The 20232-nt window shown below is 36.2% G+C and overlaps 1 protein-coding gene across 10 annotated transcripts in view; it reads right to left on the reverse strand.

Annotated features, from left to right (window-relative positions):
* Window positions 1-20232, reverse strand: part of SOX5 (SRY-box transcription factor 5) — a 1022130-nt gene that overhangs the window by 125328 nt on the left and 876570 nt on the right. For 7 of the 10 annotated variants that reach the window (XM_081248196.1, XM_081248197.1, XM_081248195.1 and 4 more), the window contains one exon: window positions 9195-9318. In XM_081248196.1, coding sequence (XP_081104322.1) covers window positions 9195-9318 — 124 coding nt within the window. The remainder of the gene's footprint in view (window positions 1-9194; window positions 9319-20232) is intronic. The other 3 variants (XM_081248193.1, XM_081248200.1, XM_081248194.1) reach the window with 1 other exon arrangement.

Here is a 20232-nt window from a genome sequence, read left to right on the forward strand (position 1 = left end):
AAGTTTACTGTAGCATTGCCTAAAACTGTGAAGCATTGTAGACAAACTTAAATGTTCATTAGTGGGAAACATAAATAAAATATGGTGCATCCAGTTTAATGAAATATGATGCAGGTCTGAAAGTATGGAAGAAAGATGGCCATGACTTTTTGTTATATTTATCGGTAGAACATAGTCTATAAAATATTTACCCCCCCATACATGATATATTATGTAGTACATATCACATATATATATATATATATATCATAGCATATATTATACAGATACTCTCACATCCTGCATATTACATATTGATATCTAGATACAAATAGATGTATACACATATTTATTTATGAATACATAATATATTTATACCTGTATCTAGTTCTGGAAAAATAGGTACCTAATTGTTAACAGTAATCACCTCTGCAGAGTGGGATTATAGGAGGGTATGAGTGTAGGCAGATAACTTTTAGTTTCTGTTTCATATACTTCTACATTGTTTGAGGTTTGTGTAGTCAGCAAATGTTATCTTTAATATATTAGAAAAAATGTGAAGGGTTGGTATGAGCTGATTATATAAATAGGTTTAAATATGTTCTTTGAAAACAGATCAAAAATAAATTATTAGTGAAACTGTACTGTTTAAAAAGTTGTAGCTCTCCCAGCTTCTGCCCTTTGCACTGGCTGGAGTGGGGACATGGGAGCTGGAGAAGGTACCTAATGCCATGAGATGGAAGCCACGCTTTGTGGAAAGCAGTACAATAAATAAGAGAACAAGCCATGGACTTCATACCGCAGAGCTACCCCATGAGCAATGTTTGAACTGTTGCATGAGTGAAAAATATTCTTTTTCCATGTTTAAGCTAGTATTATTTTGGCCTGTTATAGTATAGTTAAACCTGATACAGTATCTGATTCACATGGTATTCCAACAGAATGACTTGTTCAGTTCTCATGGAAAACAGACATCTATCATAGAGTTACAAGCAAGATATTATCTTAGCCTGTTTTATTAAATACTTTTTCTGCTTCCATACTTTCCTATCAACATTATGACTAAAGTTGGCCTTCTACTGGAGCTTTCTACAGTGAAGAGCACGTTTACTGGGCAATAGAGTTGTTCAGTATCATTAACAGTTACATCTATTCAAATAAAACAACATATTGCTCCTCTGGGCTTATACTTCAGTTTGATGACCTTAGTTAGTGTGAGTTTAATACTAAGATGAGATTCCATGTTTGCTGTGGCAACAAAAATATGAACCTAGAATTCTGAGGGTTAGGCTACAAATTCATAAGGTTACATCACATTTCGAGGTCTCTGGTCTGAAAACACAGTGCCACTAGCCAATTTGACACTTCTATGTTATCAAGAACGAGAATCATGTCAAAAATAAAATACTGAGCTGAATGAGTTTATATTTTAATTGAATGGCATTCTTAATGTTCTTAACTGTTAAAAAGCAAACAAGATGGATTAAAAGATTAGATATAGTTTTAGTCTAATGAAATCTGAGGAATTTATCAAAGAAAGGGCTTTTGCTCTTTTTGTTTGTTTGTATATGTGTGTTTTGGTGGTGGTAGTGTGTGGGGGGGAGGGTGGGGGAGAATGGATCAAACATTGGTTACTAATATAGCACAGTTATCACCTCACAGAGTTATACTGCTTAAAATTAATTATGTCTCTATGTTTTATAAACAATAAGGCACAATATAAGCTATCATTTTTATACTAAGTTATGACACTTTGTCACAATAAGGACATATACATCTCTCTTTTCTCAGTGATGAATACTGTATTGTAAGCTATTATAATCTCCATTTTTAGCAAAAAAAAAAAAAACCCAAAAAACTATTTTATTGACCTAGAAACAGCTGTTCCATGAGAACTGGAGGGTGGCTGTCACCATATAATTGTGCGATGTTACATACTTTTTCTGCACTCAGTTCTCTTTAGTTTTTAATCATTTCATATTTTTATGTCACCAATCTAAGATGAGAATTTAAATGATTGGCTGTTTAGGTATGAAGTTCTTCATTACAAAAATAAATATTTACAAAGCTCTAAACTAAGTCAGGTTTGCCCAACGTCATTGGTTTCTAAGGTTTGGGGAGGGGAGGTAAACGGAAGAGCTGGGCACAATAATTCTAACACACACAAACACAGAAGCCTGAAGATGTGATTATATCTTCTTTTCTCTGCTTATTTACAAAGAACCTACAGTATGTGATCCTGACAACACATGTTTCCTATTTTGTCAGTTCAATAAAAGCATACCATGTCAATGGTTTTTAGCTTGTGATTTGGTGATTGTTTCAGCACTGACTGACCTGTATGTCAGCTGACACAGCTGACATAGTTAAATCAGAAATTAGCATGCAGTCTCCTAAAAATGCCAGACACATGGACCCTCTGCACCAGAGAGATATAATGAAACCCACATGATACCCCCATTAAACAATGAAACATGTGACATTAACTAAAAACAGGAACACATCGGCAAATGTGCCTGAGGAAGTTTATGGTATTTAACTCCTAAACATTAATTTTATCGTGGTATATGAGGAACTAATTAACTAAGAGTTTCCTTTTTTATTGGAAGCGGAAATACTGTTCAGAAAACTGATGAAGAGTAAGTACAGCATATTTTAAGTTTATTCAGCTTGGCTCATCGACTTCTATTTATTTAAGCTAATCTCAGAAGGCAATTAAATATTTCAATCAGTAACTTTATATGGCTATTTTATTTAGCACATTTCTGAAAAATTAATCAATGTGTTAAAATGCAGAATGAGTATGTGAATGTATTTCTAGCTTCATATAGCCAAAACAATGACTAAATACATTTTCAAAAAAATCACATGATCTTTTCCAACATGAGCTCTAATAGACAAGTGTAAAATGATAATAAAAAGGTTTAAAACTTGGTGATTATAATTAAAAGAGTTAAGAGACAAATGTTTCCATCAGCACTAAAATACTTTTCTCTAAACAACTGCATTTTCCTAGTCAGAGGAAGTCTCGTTCAGGGGTGGCAGAATGAATTTGATCCTATATAGCAGGAGTCCCCAACCCCCAGTCCGCAGAACCAGGCCGCACAGCAGGAGGTGAGCGAACAAAGCTTCACCTGCCGCTCTCCACCGCTTGCATTTCCGTCTGAACCATCACTGGCCTTACCACCTGAACCCCGCCCCCCGCCCACCGGTGGTCCGTGGAAAAATTGTCTTCCATGAAACAGGTCCCTGGTGCCAAAAAGGTTGGGGACCGCTGCTATATAGGACATGAAATGTAATTAATTGCTGGGTGTGGTTCTAATATAATATATATATATATATATATTTTTTTTTTTTGGTGAGAGGAGCACAGGATGTATGTTTTGCTGGTATTATACACAGTATCCATCATTTATAAGTAACCTAATAAGATAGACACAATGGTAGGCACTGCTTCATATATAATCCTATTTAATCTCTGTAACAATTCAGTAAAATGAGTGATATTAATCCGTTTTGTAGGTCAGGAAACAATCTCAACAACTTGCACAGGACAATTAAAGTAGCACAATAAGGCAAATCAATTGCTTATCTGAATAATATTATACATATCCCTGTAAGTGCAAGATAAATTTTGTTATAATATTCTGTTCTGTGGTTGTAACATGATAGGTCAACAACCATAACTTCCAAGTAAAAAGGTTATAACATTTAAAAAATGAATATATAATACACTAGGCCACAAGTTCCTAAATCTTGGATTCGGGAACCATCAGTGGCTCAATAATTCTTTCCTCACACTCCTAAGATTAAAGAAAGGTCCAACTGCTCCATTTTATTAAGTAATATGTTTCAAACAACTCAGGTAATTTATGCAGGGTCTGAGATATGCCTCTGTATTTTCCTTGAAATTGTAAAATATCCTGTGTGCTCCTGTGAATTAGCTTCAGCACCCTGGTATCTTAGCACAGTTTGGGAACTACAGCCCATTAGTTTGGGAACTATAGCCCATCTCTAGGGAAAGATACTGTACCTGTAGCTATGTGACACATTCAATTTGACACTTGGGGCCAAACTATCAAGCCAACTCTTTAACAACTGTTTCCTACTATATACGGAAAATGGGTTATTTTATTGGATTTTGACTTCCTGTAGATTTTTAAAAGTTTCCACATAAAATGTCTTCCTGTCAAAAATTTCTGAAGCATCTATTAGAATTACGTGGCTAGAAATTTTACACCCAAACAAAGAGAGAGGCAGAGGACTATAGTCATTAGTAAAAAGAGAAGCACCTATTCCTTTCCTTTCTGCCTATAAAATATGTGCTCTGAAGGAACAGCACTTAACCTGAGTGGGGAGCTGGGGTGTAAGGAAGCTGAGTGTTGTGGAAAGAGAACTGAAAGTTGGGGTCAGAGAAACTGGTATGACGAAACTCACGACCTTCAACCACCTTATCTCAAACGTCCCTCTCAAGTCTAAACTGTTGGGCTAGGGGCTTCCCTGGTGGCCCAGTGGTTAAGAATCCGCCTGCCAATGCAGGGGACACGGGTTTGATCCCTGGTCTGGGAAGATCCCACATGCCGGGGAGCAACTAAGCCCGTGTGCCACAACTACCGAGCCTGCGCTCTAGTGCCTGCGAGCCACAACTACTGAAGCCCACACACCTAGAGACCGTGCTCCGCAACAAGAGAAGCCATCGCACACCACCACAAAGAGTAGCCCCACCCACTCGCTGCAACTAGAGAAAGCCCGCGTGCAGCAATGAAGATCCAACACAGCCAAAAATGAATAAATAAATACATTAAATAAATAAATCTATTTTAAAAAGAACCTGCTGTATAAAAATAAATAAAATAAAATTCAAAAAAAATTTAAAAATAAATAAAATGTTGGGCTAAAACCAGCATACATATTCAAATTCATTTTGAATTTGGTAGATTTTTTTCTATGATGAGCCAGCACAAAACTCTTCCTGCCAACATAAAACTGTTCTGCAGGTGTCAAAGATGTGTAAATTTTATTTCAAAAATATCTACCTGGGACTTCCCTGGTGGCACAGTGGTTAAGAATCCGCCTGCCAATGCAGGGGACATGGGTTCAATCCCTGGTCCGGGAAGATCCCACATGCTGTGGAGCAGCTAAGCCCATGCACTACAACTACTGAGCCCGCACTCTAGAGCCCATGCTTGGCAACAAGAGAATGAGAAGCCCACGCACCACGCGAAGAGTAGCCCCTGCTCACCCCAACTAGAGGAAACCCACGCACAGCAACGAAGACCCAACGCAGCCTAAATAAATAAATAAAAATAAAAAACCCCCAAAATCTACCTGATACAAGCTTTGCAGTTCACAGGTTCAAGTCTTTGGTTAAGAGCTTAGGACTCCACTCAGACTTTCCAGCAGAAGCAAATGGACTGTGTCCTCAGACTCTTCAACCATCCGGAGTATACTTGAACCAACTCATTTGTACATACATTCAGTTTATAATTCAGAATTGGAACTAGCATTTATTTATTTATTTTTAATTGTGGCCTAGCCACGTGGCTTGCGGGATCTCAGTTCCCTAACCAGGGATTGATCCCGGGCCACAGCAGTGAAGTACCAAATCCTAACCACTAGACCACCAGGGAATTCCCAGGTTTTTAGTTATTTAGTTTTTCAAATTTATTTCAAGGACTTCAATGATTGTTTTCTGATTAAAATGAGCTAGTACCCATAAACATAATTTAAAATTGGGATTTTAAATTAGTGCAATATAAAATCTGGGGTGTGTTTAACATGTAGCAACTGAATTGACAATTTTCACAGAACTGGTAAGTTAAAAATACAGATTACTTCATTATTTTTTTCCCTGAATGTTAAACCAGTGTTTTTACATAACTTTTTTCAAGTTATTATACATATTTAAAGCACTCCATTTAATAATACACCATTATTTTTACCTCCGTAGAAGTCTGGAAGTATTTTTAGACTTTAAAAAAGAAGTAAGAAAGGCAATAACTAGATATAGATTCATGAAGAAGTGTGGTTTCATGCTTGATTTCACTAACAGCAAACACCAAAACAGAACTGAAATTCTGATAATGTATCAATGTTTGTAAACTGACCTACATATTCATAGATAAGAGTGTACTACAACATTCTCTAAAGCTTCTTTTCTATCTAGCCAGTGTGCTCTGAAGTCTCTGGCTGTGCTATTAATTTATTCTTATATTGTTTAATGACATGCTTTCTAGCAGTTAAGAGGAATTCCAGCAACTACATTCTGTAGGTGTCCATTCCACACCGTGTTTCTACCATCATATTTCTTAAAGGGAAAATACCTTTATTTCCAACTAGAAGCTTCTTTTTTGGAAAAGGAAGAAACTTAGTCAATTGATGATGGTTAGGTTACCCAACTGGTGTTTTTATTTTTTCCCCATTGATAACATTTTAACTTTCATGTGTAGTTTCAAAGATTTTAATTTTATTCATCAAAACACATAGTCTAAGCAGAAAAATTTATCATCAATACTTTCTTGAATGGATTAATGAAAAGCATTTGAGAGTATTTGATACCAAAAAATAGTATACCTTTCATATTTACTTGAAACTCAAATCAAGATGGATTAGTCAATGTCTCTTTCATTGAGAACTCTGTGATATTACTCAAATTAAAACAAATGACAGCCAGAGAAGTGACATATGATTGACAGTTATGGGGGGAATAAAACAGGAAGTCCCACTGAAGAGAGAAGATGTCAAGATTTCTTTCCCTACCTCGATTCCTTTCCTGCAACATGATTACGGAGGAAATAAGTAGTCTGGAGTATTTATCGCTTCCACCCAGCTCCTCATTCAAACTGACAGTGTGAGAGTGTCAGCAAGGGTGGCACTTTCTTTTACTACTGGCTTTTTCTTCGTTCTAGAGTTTGGCATGATGCTTATTTCAAGCTTTCCAGCAGCCGTAGAGGCTTTATTCTATTTTACTTCCAGGATACAAAAGAAGTGGTATCACTTATAACTTTAAGCACTGAAGGTATGAATATCAAATGGTTCATATATTAACACCTTTAGGAAGGGAAACATTTCTCCACGCCACATTACGTTAACACTGAACAAATTTGCTATGCCAACTCTGTCAAATGGGAGTGAGGCAGAGGTGTTCTTGACCTTTTCCAGGCCCCCTGGAAAAGGGGGGCCTTTTATGCTATTGTTCATACTCAATGTGGTTTTCTCTTCAGCACAATATTCGCTAATGGGACTTATGTCTACAGTTGCTTACAAAATTTCTTTTTGAAAAACAGAACTAGTCTCTATGTACATATTGCAGGTGCAGTGTGAGGCAACTGATGATTTTTAAAAGTGTCATTTTTTTTTCATTTTAGTAACCAAGGCTATGAAAAACATATTGGCAACATGCATTTAATGTGAATAGTAATTTCTTAGGTAAAGGGAAACAAAAAATCTTTTATAATTAAAAACTCAGAAATCAATGTAGCAATAGAATTTAAAATTCTCTTCTTAAAGTTTAAATTATTTTTAGAATTTAAATATTTAGGATATAAATATAGTCCTTAGTTATACAAAGAAGTTGGTGTTTCTGGATGAATCAATCTACAAAGATAGTATTATGCAACAAATAATATTAAATAAATACATTAAGGATCCAGAGTGAGACCACCGTCTTAAAACACAGGAAACCAAAGTCAAGAGAAAGATGTGCAAAAGCCATGTTTAAAACTGCAAAGAGCAAAGTGCTTACAAGTATGATTTTTTTTTTTTTTTTTTTGTGGTACGTGGGCCTCTCACTGCTGTGGCCTCTCCCGCTGCGGAGCACAGGCTCTGGATGCGCAGGCCCAGCGGCCATGGCTCACGGGCCCAGACGCTCCGTGGCATGTGGGATCCTCCCGGACCAGGGCACAAACCCGTGTCCCCCGCATCGACAGGCGGACTCTCAACCACTGCGCCACCAGGGAAGCCCACAAGTATGAAGTTTTATACTCCTCAGTTCAGTTCACTTTTACCTAGACTCCATGGTTGCAATCTACTCACTCATATGGCTTTAAAATATTACATCCCATTTCTTCATTGCTGTATAAAGAAAGTTTAAAAACTAGGAATAAATGTTAAATATGAAAATTCAAAACATCATTTAACAGGAAGCAGATTTGATTCCTAGTAATGTTCAGAAGAATTTCTGAAATGCAATAAGTGTTGAAGCATAGCAAGATGCTAATGTGACAATTTATTAACATATAAACGAACCAAAATCTACTGGAACTTACAAAATAATATTCTATATAAATATCTAAAATGATAATACTTTGCTAATTGTTTTCAATGGTATTCTATTTTGTTCAATGAAAATATTTCAATTATTAGATTGTTTCCAAAACTCACAGTGTATAATTTTGATTTTCCTTAAAAAAGTCATAAAATCACAGGCAAGTAAAGTTGATAAGCAATATAAACAGTTATCTCAATATAACCCATCACTTAGTGTAAAAATGCCCTTGTATTGTTTGTAATGAATGCTCAATCATTTATTCATTCATTCAACAAATAGTTGAAATTGTACTAAAAGTTTAGATATAACAATACGTGAGACAGAATGAGCACTGGCCCTCATAGACTTTACAATTAAAGTGAAAGGAAATACACAGGATCCAAAGGAACCTGGAGAAAGGGATCTAACTAGATCAGGCCAGCTTTCCCTGCCTGAGCTGGAAGAGGTTCAGAAAACCAAGGAGAGTGAACACAGACAATTCAAGTCCAAAGTCAAGAAAGAGTATGGTTCGCTCTAAGAACAAAAAGAAGCCTAATGAGAAATTAGGTTGTAAATGTAGGGAGGAGACGGATAATGGAAGGCCAACTGATTCACATTAGGAAACTTGGGTTTATCTTAAAGGGCAATGGAAAGCTATTAAAATGCATATTCCTGTCTTACCTACATAAAAATAAATTGAACCTGAAAATTATATTCATAATTTAAGAATACACTGGAAATGAAAGTTATGTAACAAAATTTTACAAAGCAAATATTGGCTTCAGAAGCATAGAAATAATCTAAGCTCTTAAATACAACATAAATCCTTTTCTACACTTTCTGTGTGTTTCCTCTTTAAAATAAAAATGCTATATGGGTGATCTAATTTCTTGGTGTGGCAGGAATATTAAATTGCCTAAAGCCATGCCCTCCACACACTCCCAAGTGAAAAATCAGTGGTACTTACTACATCCAGCCTTATAGCTGAAGCCTGGAGGAAGGAGGAATCCTTGCTGGGCAGCTGCAGCCAGTGTCCGTTGATCGGGAGGGAATACAGGAATCATTAATGGCGGCAGTTGACCTTGAACCTGCTGAATGTATTAGAGTGAATCAAAGAGAAGAAGTTTTCATACTCCATGCTTCCCATCCTCCCACCCTTATGATATAAGAAAAAAATTATTCAATTCAATATACTGGCATACAAGCCTGCTAGAACCCTGGATGTGAGGCTATGTCTTAGGACTACTTTAGACAGGAGAATCAGAATACTGAATACTTTACCTGGAAGCTGTTATCAAGTTCACTTTCTAACCTGGTGAATAATTTCCCTACATGACGATATCCTTTACAGTGATGAAGCATCAATACTTCACACTACAAGTCTTTTCTTACTGCATTAATATAATGATTAAAAAAGTATCCCTTAGGTTGAACTAAAATCTCCTTCTGTAAATCTCACCTGTTAGGACTAATTCTACCTTCTAAAACAAAATTAAACTGGTATCATTTTATATATGGACAGCTCTTCATTACTTGAAGATAATTCTCATGTTCATGCATAATACTAAGGTTTTTTTTAAGTTCTTGAATAAAAGAGCTGAAAGAAAGCTTAGAGAGTAATGAAGACTTTCCCCATTCTTTATAGAAGAGGTAACTGGGCCAAAAGAAAACTGACTTGCCTGTGGCCATGGAATGGGGGAGTCAAAACCATGTCTATGATCTAGTCCCTTGGATATTTTGAATTCATCTATCCTTTTTGAGGCAATTGAACCACTCATCAACCACACGGCCTCTCTTTTGGTTGCCATCTTTAGAATACACCTTAATTTTCTGGTGTCACTCTGAGGATGTAGGGTTCATATCAGTAAATAAATAATCTAATACAATGGAATCACTATTTTCTTTTAATTGAACAGTAATTTCTAGAAATATAAACTAGTGCAGTCATTTCTGCAGCTATGTCACATTGTTACTAATGCAGAGGTTGTCATTTACTAAAATACCTAGGATTTTTTTCCAAATATTTAAGCAAGATTTCTCTGGTGGACATGGTTATTGGTTAGTGTTTGTCAGAGAACATACGAATGAGAATTTAGGATCATGCTAAAGATCACATCTGACACTTTATTCTCCTTTACTATTTCTTCCTCACATTCAGTCAGTTATTTGGAAAAAAAACAAATAAATATTTCATGAACACATACTATGTATAAGAAAATGAGCTAGGTAGTACAGACATAATAGTAAACAAAACAAACAAGATCCTATGCCCATGCAGCTTACATTACAGTGGGGATAATGGTTAAAAGTAAAACAAACACATATACAAACAAACAAACAAACAAACAAAAAATTCATTCAGTCGCTAACCTTAACAGCAACTCTGAAACATCTCCGGACTTGTTTTCCCTTTCTCTCACTGGCATTGCACATTCTTAGACACATGATTCTGATAATTCTCATAATTTCTCACTTTAAAGGTCCACCTTCACTTTCTGCACCATTTCATCTTTCATAGTAAGCCTCTGAGGTATTTCTGAGATTTTGGTGTGTGTGTGTGTGTGTGTGCGCATGTGTGTGTGTTGAGGGGGTGGAGGAGGGGATGAGAGAGAGAGAGAGAGAAGGAGGAAGGGTGAGGGGAGAGAAAGAGAGACAGAGAGAGTGCCAGCCAGCCAGCCAGAGGAATAAGCACTGTAAGAATGAGGACTCTGCTTTCAGAAACGACTCCAAATTGCAAAGTATTTCTTTTAGCCAAAAGGATTTTAAACCTATCACTGCCACCAGAGTGAAATTAAAAGTGAACAACACAACCAGGAAAACAAAAAGAGAATGTTTTAAGGTTAGAGCTGAACGTTAAAAAGCTTATATTACTACAGCCCACATTTTTTGAACATACTGGAGAAAAGATAAACTTTATGTAGACACCAATGGAAAACGATTGAAGTCTCAAAAATTAGAAAGTGTGTATCGAGCAAGTATGTAGGAAAAAGGGGCCTGAAACAAGAGGGAGATGTTTGAAGGCAAAACAGCATGGGCGCTAGTTCTGTATTGAAGGACACTGTATTGAAGAGGATACTGACCAGAATAACAAGCAAAGAAACAACAAACTAGCCACGCTGGTTAAGGGTTATCGCTAGCTACTATGTATCCTTTTTATTTCATTGTAAGTTATTATATTTTATATAGTACATCTCCTCCTTTCTAAGACACCATTGGTTATACAATGTATAAGATGGTTATAAATTTAATAAGAGCACTTTAGAGGGAAGAAGAAAGGAATTTCAAATGAAACACATACAAGGGTTGTAAGAGTCATCCAAACTTCAGAGACCTTAAAATTTGGGGAAAATAACTTCTACAATTGCAGAAACAATAACTTCTTATTTTAGTGCGGTAGTTCTTAAACTTGAAGTTATATTTTAGAATCACCTGGCAAGCTCTGAAAAACTCTCAATGCCCAGACTGTTTCCTAGAAAACAGGGGTGAATTAAATCTGAATCAACAGGGGTGAGACCCAGCCATCGACATTTTTTAACATTCCCCTGATGATTCCAATGTGCATCCAGGTTTGAGAAGAACTGTCTTAAAGAATGCTGATGTCACTGTCAACAAATCTTTTTGTCTTCTTCATAGTTTGCCTTGAGTTACAAAGGACTTTCAGGTATATAAGTAGTTGAAGGGATACTCTGCCTATTACAGGTCTGGTGCTCACAGGACATTAAACTATATTCCTCATAGAGTTCCTTCTAAATGAGTCTTGTATCTGTATTTCACATGCTCCTCTTCTGAAAAGCTTTTGATGGTTGCTTTTACTTAGAGAATAATGACCAAATCCCTTCACATGGTATTCAGGATTCTTCACAATTTGTTCCTGGTCCATCTTTCCAGGTATTTCTGCTGCCCTCCTTCAGATATTCTGTACTTTTGCCTCAATGGGTCAGGAAGGCTTCCTTGCATACTAGGTGTTTTTCCACACTTGAACAGGCTCAAAAGTATCTTCTCCTCTGTTTTTAGTCATTTCTCTTTTTCTTTCCTTCTTGGCAAAATTCTACTTATTTTTCAAAGGCATCTGAGACCTACATAATGTCTTGGCCTGTGAAGCACTTCTTTCTTATGGTGCCAATTTTCAGGCAGAAAAAGAACTGTTACTTCTTTAACCTCATAAAGCTAACACAATACTTACTGTATTGAATAATAGTTACTTGTATAAGTTGAGCCTCCCTTATGACCTACGAACTTATTTAGGAAAGAGGCTGTAACTTATTTATTATTATAACTCTAGAGCTTACAGCAGCAGCTGAAATTATTATAGGAATTGATAATTCATAAATAAAGAAGAACAATGTATTATACAGTCCTGTCTTTGTAATTACTTCTTCGTGCCCCACCTCCAAATGTCCACAAAAGGCCTGTGGAAAACAAAGTTCTTTAACGACCAGGAAGGAATTCAATTTCACCGGAGAAAAATGGCAGCATGAAATACCAGCTGCTTTGTCCTCTTATTCTTAATGTATAGATAAAAGGTCATATACATCATGATAAATCCATGATTCTTAGAATTATGCATTCATGAAGAAATAGAAAAGTAATACGGAAATATAGAAATTTATTACATACTTCTGTAATGGACAGATATGCCTGCCTATCATGTTCTAGTAACATGATGTTTTAATTATAAAAGCTTTGCTTTTCCAGTACTCTATCATTACTATTTTCTTTTTTCAAATATTTCCTGCCTGGCTTTATTTACATTTATTTTTCCACAATAATTTTAGGATATGGAATTTCTCTTTGAATTCATTAACCTAATGGCTTGATGGCCAATAACAGGTTATATCTTTTAATTTATTCAAATCTTCTTTTGCTTCATATACTTATTGTAGTTTTCTTGGCAATTTTATTTTTAAGGTTTTTAAAAAATACTTTTCTTGCTGTCATAAAGTTAATGTGTTCTTGTTATATTGTTTAACTGGTTGTTGCATGTACATAAGTCTATCTACTTGTGTGTGACAGGTTTTACCCAGGTAATTCATTCATATTCTAATAATTTATAATAATTTTTCAGGAAAAAATTTTAGTATTTTAAGATTAAATTGCAATAAATTCTGTCACTTTAAAAAATCTGTATTTTATTATGATTATTAAAAAACATTTTGCTTTAGTTATTAAAAAAATTTTTTTTAAATTTATTTTTGGCTGCATTAGGTCTTCGTTGCTACACACAGGTTTTCTTTAGTTGTGTTGAGCAGGGACTACTCTTCGTTACAGTGCATGGGCTTCTTATTGCGGTGGCTTCTCTTGTTGTGGAGCACAGCCTCTAGGCACATGGGCTTCAGTAGTTGTGGCACATGGGCTCAGTAGTTGTGGCACACAGGCTCTAGAGCACAGGCTCAGTAGCTGTGGCACATGGGCTTAGTTACTCCACAGCATATGCGATCTTCACAGACCAGGGCTTGAACCCGTGTCCCCTGCATTGGCAGGCGGATTCTTAACAACTGCGCCACCAGGGAAGCCCCTGCTTTAGTATTGTAACTTGTTTTAGTGTCTGAATTTTCCAAGATCCACAAATGTAAAATAACACTTTTAAGGCTGAGAGAGCCTAGAGATTATCTGGCATAACACAATCATTGTGCTGATAAAGAAATGAGACTTAGCTTGGCCGTATAAATTGTTCAAGATCCCACATTTAGGTAAGAGCAAAGTTAACACTGAAACATCTCCTAACAATCTAATACTCTTTTCCAACACTTGGGAAAAGTTGGGGGTGGGGAGCACGAGGAATTACAAGGGAGAGGAAGAACTAAAATGAAAAATAAGCCTAATTTCATAGTCCCAAAGATGTGTTTACTTTAGAATAGCATAGGAAAAATTACAGAGCATTGTAGTAATATTCAGAATAAAGGAAACAGTAAAATATATACAATCCAAAATGTGTGGTTAATTCATCTATGCAACTAAAAACACATTTCAAAAACAGTTGATCCTCATTATTTGCAGATTCTGTATTTGCCAATTTGCCTACTCAATAAGATTTACTTGTATCCTTCCCAAATTTACTTGTACTGGTGCTTTTGTGGTTACTCACAGACCTGTGCAAAGTAGAAAGAAATTCTAGTGATTTTTGCTGTTTAAAATGCACATAGAATCAATAATAAATATTAATAAGGTGTCTTTAAACAGAAACACACATAAAACAAGACTATGTGTTGATCAGTTGATGAAAATAGTGTGACCAAAGGCTCTCAGGAACCTAACTTTGTGTTCCCTCCAGGAGCAAAATCGTTCAGTATTTGATAATTCAGTGTTCACGGCAACTTTATAGGAATAACTAGCACAAATAATGAGCACCAACTGTATTACTGCTGTATCTTAAGTAATTTTTAGTTCCTTGATGCTGAAAATTAGCCCACCTTTGGGAGAAAAGGACGTATCACATCAAAACAGTATAATGTTTCCTGGATAAATTCTAAAACAAATTTGTTATAATGTTAGTATTTCATTCTCGTATTTGCCAGTTTTGACTATTTCCAAATCCTATTCACTGTTAACTTCACTTATTTTCTTTTATTTAATGGATGAATTCCCTTAAAGCTCCTAATTAAGGTTTAAAATGTGTGACATTTATAATTAAGTTTCAACAAAATACTTTTGTCACAAAATGTTGGTCTTTTTAATGGGGGCATGTTATTCACAAGTCTGAATAACTCACAATAAATTTAAGATGCTACTTCCTGTATTTTTTTAAACTTTAAGATAGAATATTATGTTTTAACACTTTTTATAATTCTACCACATAGGTACTGCATGTAATCTTGCCCTCTAAAATTTTACGAATCCAACACAATCACATTATCACACTTGTAAAAGAACAAGTAAATACTTATCAATTATTCATAGTTAAATATTTTATATTTTATGTAAATATTCTATTCAAAACCCTTCAGTGGTTCCCTGAAACTATTTAATATATCAAGTAGATATTTAAGATTATTAATTTAGCTTCCAGTCCCATGGGTCTGTTTATTATTCATTCAATCAACATTTCTACTAACTAGAATGTATACTTTTTTGGTAACTAAGAATATAAAGATGAATTCACATACAATGCCTGCTCTCCAGAAGCTCTAAGTCTGGTCGGACAAATTGATAGATAATTAGAATACACTGCCATTAGTTCAACAATAGACACTTGTATGGGATACTATGGAAGCACAAACAAGAGACTCCTAACACAGCCAGAAGAAGTCAAGGCAGGCCTCACAGAGATAGGTCCAGCAGGTGTAGGGTCTGAATGGATAAGTAGGAGTTAGCCAGGCAAAGAGGTGGGAGTGTGAAAAAAGAATTCCAAGCAGATGGGAGAAAAAATGAGCAAATTATCAGGGACAAGAAAAAATATCATGTGAGGGGGAAACCACCAAGCAGTGTAGAACAGCAAAAAATGTAAGCGAGAACCAGGGTTAGAAAGTCTGCTTGAATCGGTCTGTGTTTCACTGTGAGAAACTTGAGATTCCCCCTGTAGGCTCTGGGGACCATTTAAGTAGGTTAGGTGGCATACTCTGGTGGGCATAGGGAGAAAAGATTTGAGAGGCAAAGCGTGGAGACTAGGTACATGTTGATGATGGGGGAGGCTATAAATGTGTGGGTATATGAGAAATCTCTGTACCTAAAAAAAAAGAAACTATATATGTAAGAAAAGAAGAAGAGGAGAGAGTCACGATAACTTTCAGGTGTCTAGTTTATGTAACTATTTATACTGGTATGAAACAACAACAAAAAAACATACAGGCATACTGATAGTTTTCATGGAAAGATAAGAATATGGTTCTGAACACATGTGTTTGAGGTACCTAAATAATGTTCCATTGGAGATACCTTACTAGCAGACTGATACTGCAGTCTGAAGCTAGTGAAGAGATTTTTAGAGGCTATGGTTTGGGGGATCACTTGTTGATGAGAGTGAACTAGATAATCTAAAGAGGGTTTGAAGGATAAAGAGAAGACAGCTTAAAACCATCTGGGTCGCAACAATAATTCAACAAAGGGCAGAGGAAGAGGAGTCTTAAGAGCAGAGAGGTAAGATAAGAATAAAGAAAATCTTGAGTACAGTATCACAAAATCCAATGGAATATCAAGGTTGAGGTAGTGCCTAATAGTGAAAAGTGTAGCAGAAAGAGTATTTTAGAGACAAAAATAATATCTTCTGGAATAGTTTATTAGAAGATGGTGATGAATCTAACAACAACAAATCCACTAGAATGGATATTCTGAAAGGTCGAGCATATTCCAAAAGGTTGAGCCCTGAATGACAGGCAAAATAAAGGGGATGGCAAATGTAGAAGATTCTTCAGAGAAGGCTGGGTGAGGCATTAGGAGAGACATTTGATGGCAGCTGCGTAGGGATGTACAGATTTTATTTAAGCAGCAGAGTTTTAGGTAGCAGCACCTTTACTGGCTGGAAGGAGCAAATGGAAATTGAGAATTTGAAATGTAGGAAAGAGCAATTAACGTGTGGACCAAAATTATAGAGGAGGCTGAAAGGCAAGGCAGAGGTGTAGGGATCCGCTTCGCCTGGGAATGACATCTCATTCTCTGGGCCCTGATGAATGAAGCTATACAAGTGGCTCTAAGCCGATAACGTTCTACCGGTAAGGAAACGAGAAGGTAAGGAGAATCAGTTCCGACGGAAGAAATTTTCTCAATGTTGAAGGCAAAATCGTATGCTGAAAATGAGAGTTGCTGGGACTGAGTAAGGGAGTTCATCAAAGGTACGGAAGCTTTGGATGGTTACTGTGAGAAATGAAAAAGAAAGTAACCACAGACGACTAAAGGGGGTGATGGAAAAGTCTAAGGCCTGAGAAGAGACCACATGAACTATGATGCTGTCAGGCTTCCCTGTTCTGTGATTTTTCTGAGTTTCTGGTCACAGGTTGGGGAAAGTCAGGGAATTAGGGGGGGCTTCAGCAATGATAGGTTATGAGGAAATCAAAGTTGCTTTTGAACGACAATGGGCTTTAGACTTCACCCCAGGAAGAGAGGCCTGGAAGGCATTACTTGACTGGGAAAAATATAGGAATCAGAAAACTAGAGGGACTACTCCATGATACCAAGGAGCAGTTTGTGTGACAGCTCAAAAAACAGGAAGTTATGGTAGAAGACCTGTTTAAGCTACATACACAAATGTTAAAATGAAAGGCAGCTATATCATTTAAGTCAGCACAATTACAAATAAAATGTAAAATCTGAAACTTTCCAAATGTTCCTCAAGAATTTAGTCCGGTGAGTACCATAGTATTCAAGCACACATGGTATTTAGGGATCAATTCACCTCCAGCTGAAATTCAGCCACCTTTGGTGGGGAGCATAGCAGCTGTTTAGAAGCACACAGCGACACTATACAGCAGTTTTTGAGAAAATGGAAAATATAATATTCCAAATGAGATTACAAGAGGGGTTTAGGTAGGCAGGATATAATTACCCAAACTGGAGTAACCAGGATAACAAAGCTGACTTTCCACCATTAGCAAGAAGAGGCATGGGATCGTCAATGACCATGAATAGTCTGTGTTTTCTCATTTCACATAATAGAAAGTCGATTTGTAAGTTTATCCGACCCAATGCAATGGTATTTAGAAAATGAAAAAAAAAAAAAAAAAAACAAACCCTACACTAAAATTTAGAATAAAGGAGCCAATTTATCTTCCAATTAATCTACTTGGAAGACTAAAGACAATCTCATTGAGTGATACAGAAACATAAAAACACTGCTCAAATTGCAATCCCTGCCTCTCACTAGCCAACAGTCACACTGAAGTTGTATCACCTCTAATTTCATTTGATTCAAGACAAAGACAAAGTAGTCATATTCTTTTAGAACAAAAATGAACAGCCATGTGGATTTTTTACATAGTAGTCTTCTTCGGCAAAAAGCCACAGAACTTTTTTTAAAAATCGTTTCCAAGGATGAAAATGACTTTGCCAAGCAAAGTGGCTTCAAAACAGGCCTCAAAAATACTAATAGAAAGACAGATGGTTCTACTAAGAGCTTGGCTGCCAAAAAAAAAAAAAAAAAAAAAAAAAAAGTAGAAAAAAAACAGAGTGATGCTATTGAAGCTGACTGCAAAGTTATCTGATGACTACAAATACTTTTGTCCCAATGCAAGTGCTAACTCTGCCTCTAGGGCTGATACAGCCAAAATACTGACTTCCCCACATCCGATCTCCCTATATCCCCACCCCTCTTAAATAAAACCTGTCAGTGCCAAGCCCCACAAAACAGCACAAGCATGGCGCTTGATTCTGACTGACTGCTCTGCAGAAGCAAAAGACTGCATTGAAGAACTCCTGTTTAGAAACAGACCCACAAGGAAAATTGCTTTTCTTTTCAAAACTGCCTGTCACATTTTCTTTTTCTAATTCCCCCTTTCCTCCTCCTCCCTGTCACCAAAAGGCCCCTGGGCCCTATGAGTTTAGATGATACAAACTCAATTTGTATAAAGAAGGCAAGAAGCAGCACCAGAGAGGTGGGGATAGTTTGCAAGGATAGGGAAATAATCCAGTCAAGACACAGTGCAATTTTCTTTGCAAACTACAACTACAATAATACCTCCACTTTATTTCCTTCAGGGCAACTGTCATTTCTTTTTAACCAGATTGCTACTAGATATAATAGAAACTGAAATATTATGTGGTCACTGACTCTTCCTTTCAGTGGCTCATTTCACTATTACATTTCTACTTTTGCATGACGTGTTTAGTGTTGGCATTGTTACTATGATACAACCACTTTCAAATGATGTAGAATTAAGACCTCTGTCACTTGAAGGTGATGAAATTTCATTCTTAATACTATGCAGGTTTGACTTAAATATTCTTCTTGTCTAATAGTAGCCTTTATTTTCAAAACTTAAGCATTACGTTCTTATAAAGCACCATTTTAATGTATATTAAACTCATGCAAACCAAAATGATGACACTTACTGTAAATATAATACATGCTTAAACAAAGTATATTTGCTGACTTCAAGAAAAAAAATCTCTGTTTTGAAAGTTGGTAGTCAAGAAATTTAAGGATGGCAAAAATACGGTGGTAATTAAGAAAGCTATTGTGAAAGACTATGGTAAAAACAGGGCTATTTTATTTGCCAAGGACAATTTTGAGCTGAATAAAAGAATTTTAAAAAGGCAATGACTAAAATATCTCAAATGATGCATTATTTAGGATTAGGTTATCATCTGTTTCTTAAAGGTCATACTTTACATAGCTTGTAGCTGTTACTTGATAAAACAAAAGTCTTTCTTTATAATGCAACTGTTTCCTCAAACGTGTGTGACTATTTGTATTAGTTAGCATGGTTTTTGACAATAAAACAGGCTGGTTCCTATGAGTATGCATGATTCTCTGTTCACATGGACAGAATCAGGCTTTGCAAATACCAAATACAATCTTATTTTATGTCATGTATTGCTATGTCAATTGTCATTTACACACAAATGAAAGACAACATAAAATATAATGGTCAACGTGAAATATAATTTTTTTTCAATTATATTTCTCAGGAGCCCATGATTAGAAAACAATAAAATTCACTATTTATTGATTTCTGATTTATGATTTTTGCTCAGTGGCCTATAATTGATTATTAGTGATTTTTTTTCACATGCAATATAAATCTCAGTTCAACATAAGTTCTTTAAATATTATGCCTCAAAAATTACCACTTTGTGGAGAAGCTTGAATTAGTAGTGACTGCTAATGGGTACAGCGTTTCTTTTTAGAGTGATGAAAATGTTCTGGAATTAGGTAGTAATGATGGTTACAAAACACTGTGAGTATACTAAAACCCACTGAACTGTACACTTCAAAAAAGGTGAACTGGGGCTTCCCTGGTGGTGCAGTGGTTGAGAGTCTGCCTGCTGATGCAGGGGACGCGGGTTCGTGCCCCAGTCCGGGAAGATCCCACATGCCGCTGAGCGGCTGGGCCCGTGAGCCATGGCCACTGAGCCTG

Source organism: Mesoplodon bidens (assembly GCF_964165515.1).
Source record: "Mesoplodon bidens genome assembly, chromosome: 11".
NCBI classification, from domain to species: Eukaryota; Metazoa; Chordata; class Mammalia; order Artiodactyla; family Ziphiidae; genus Mesoplodon; species Mesoplodon bidens.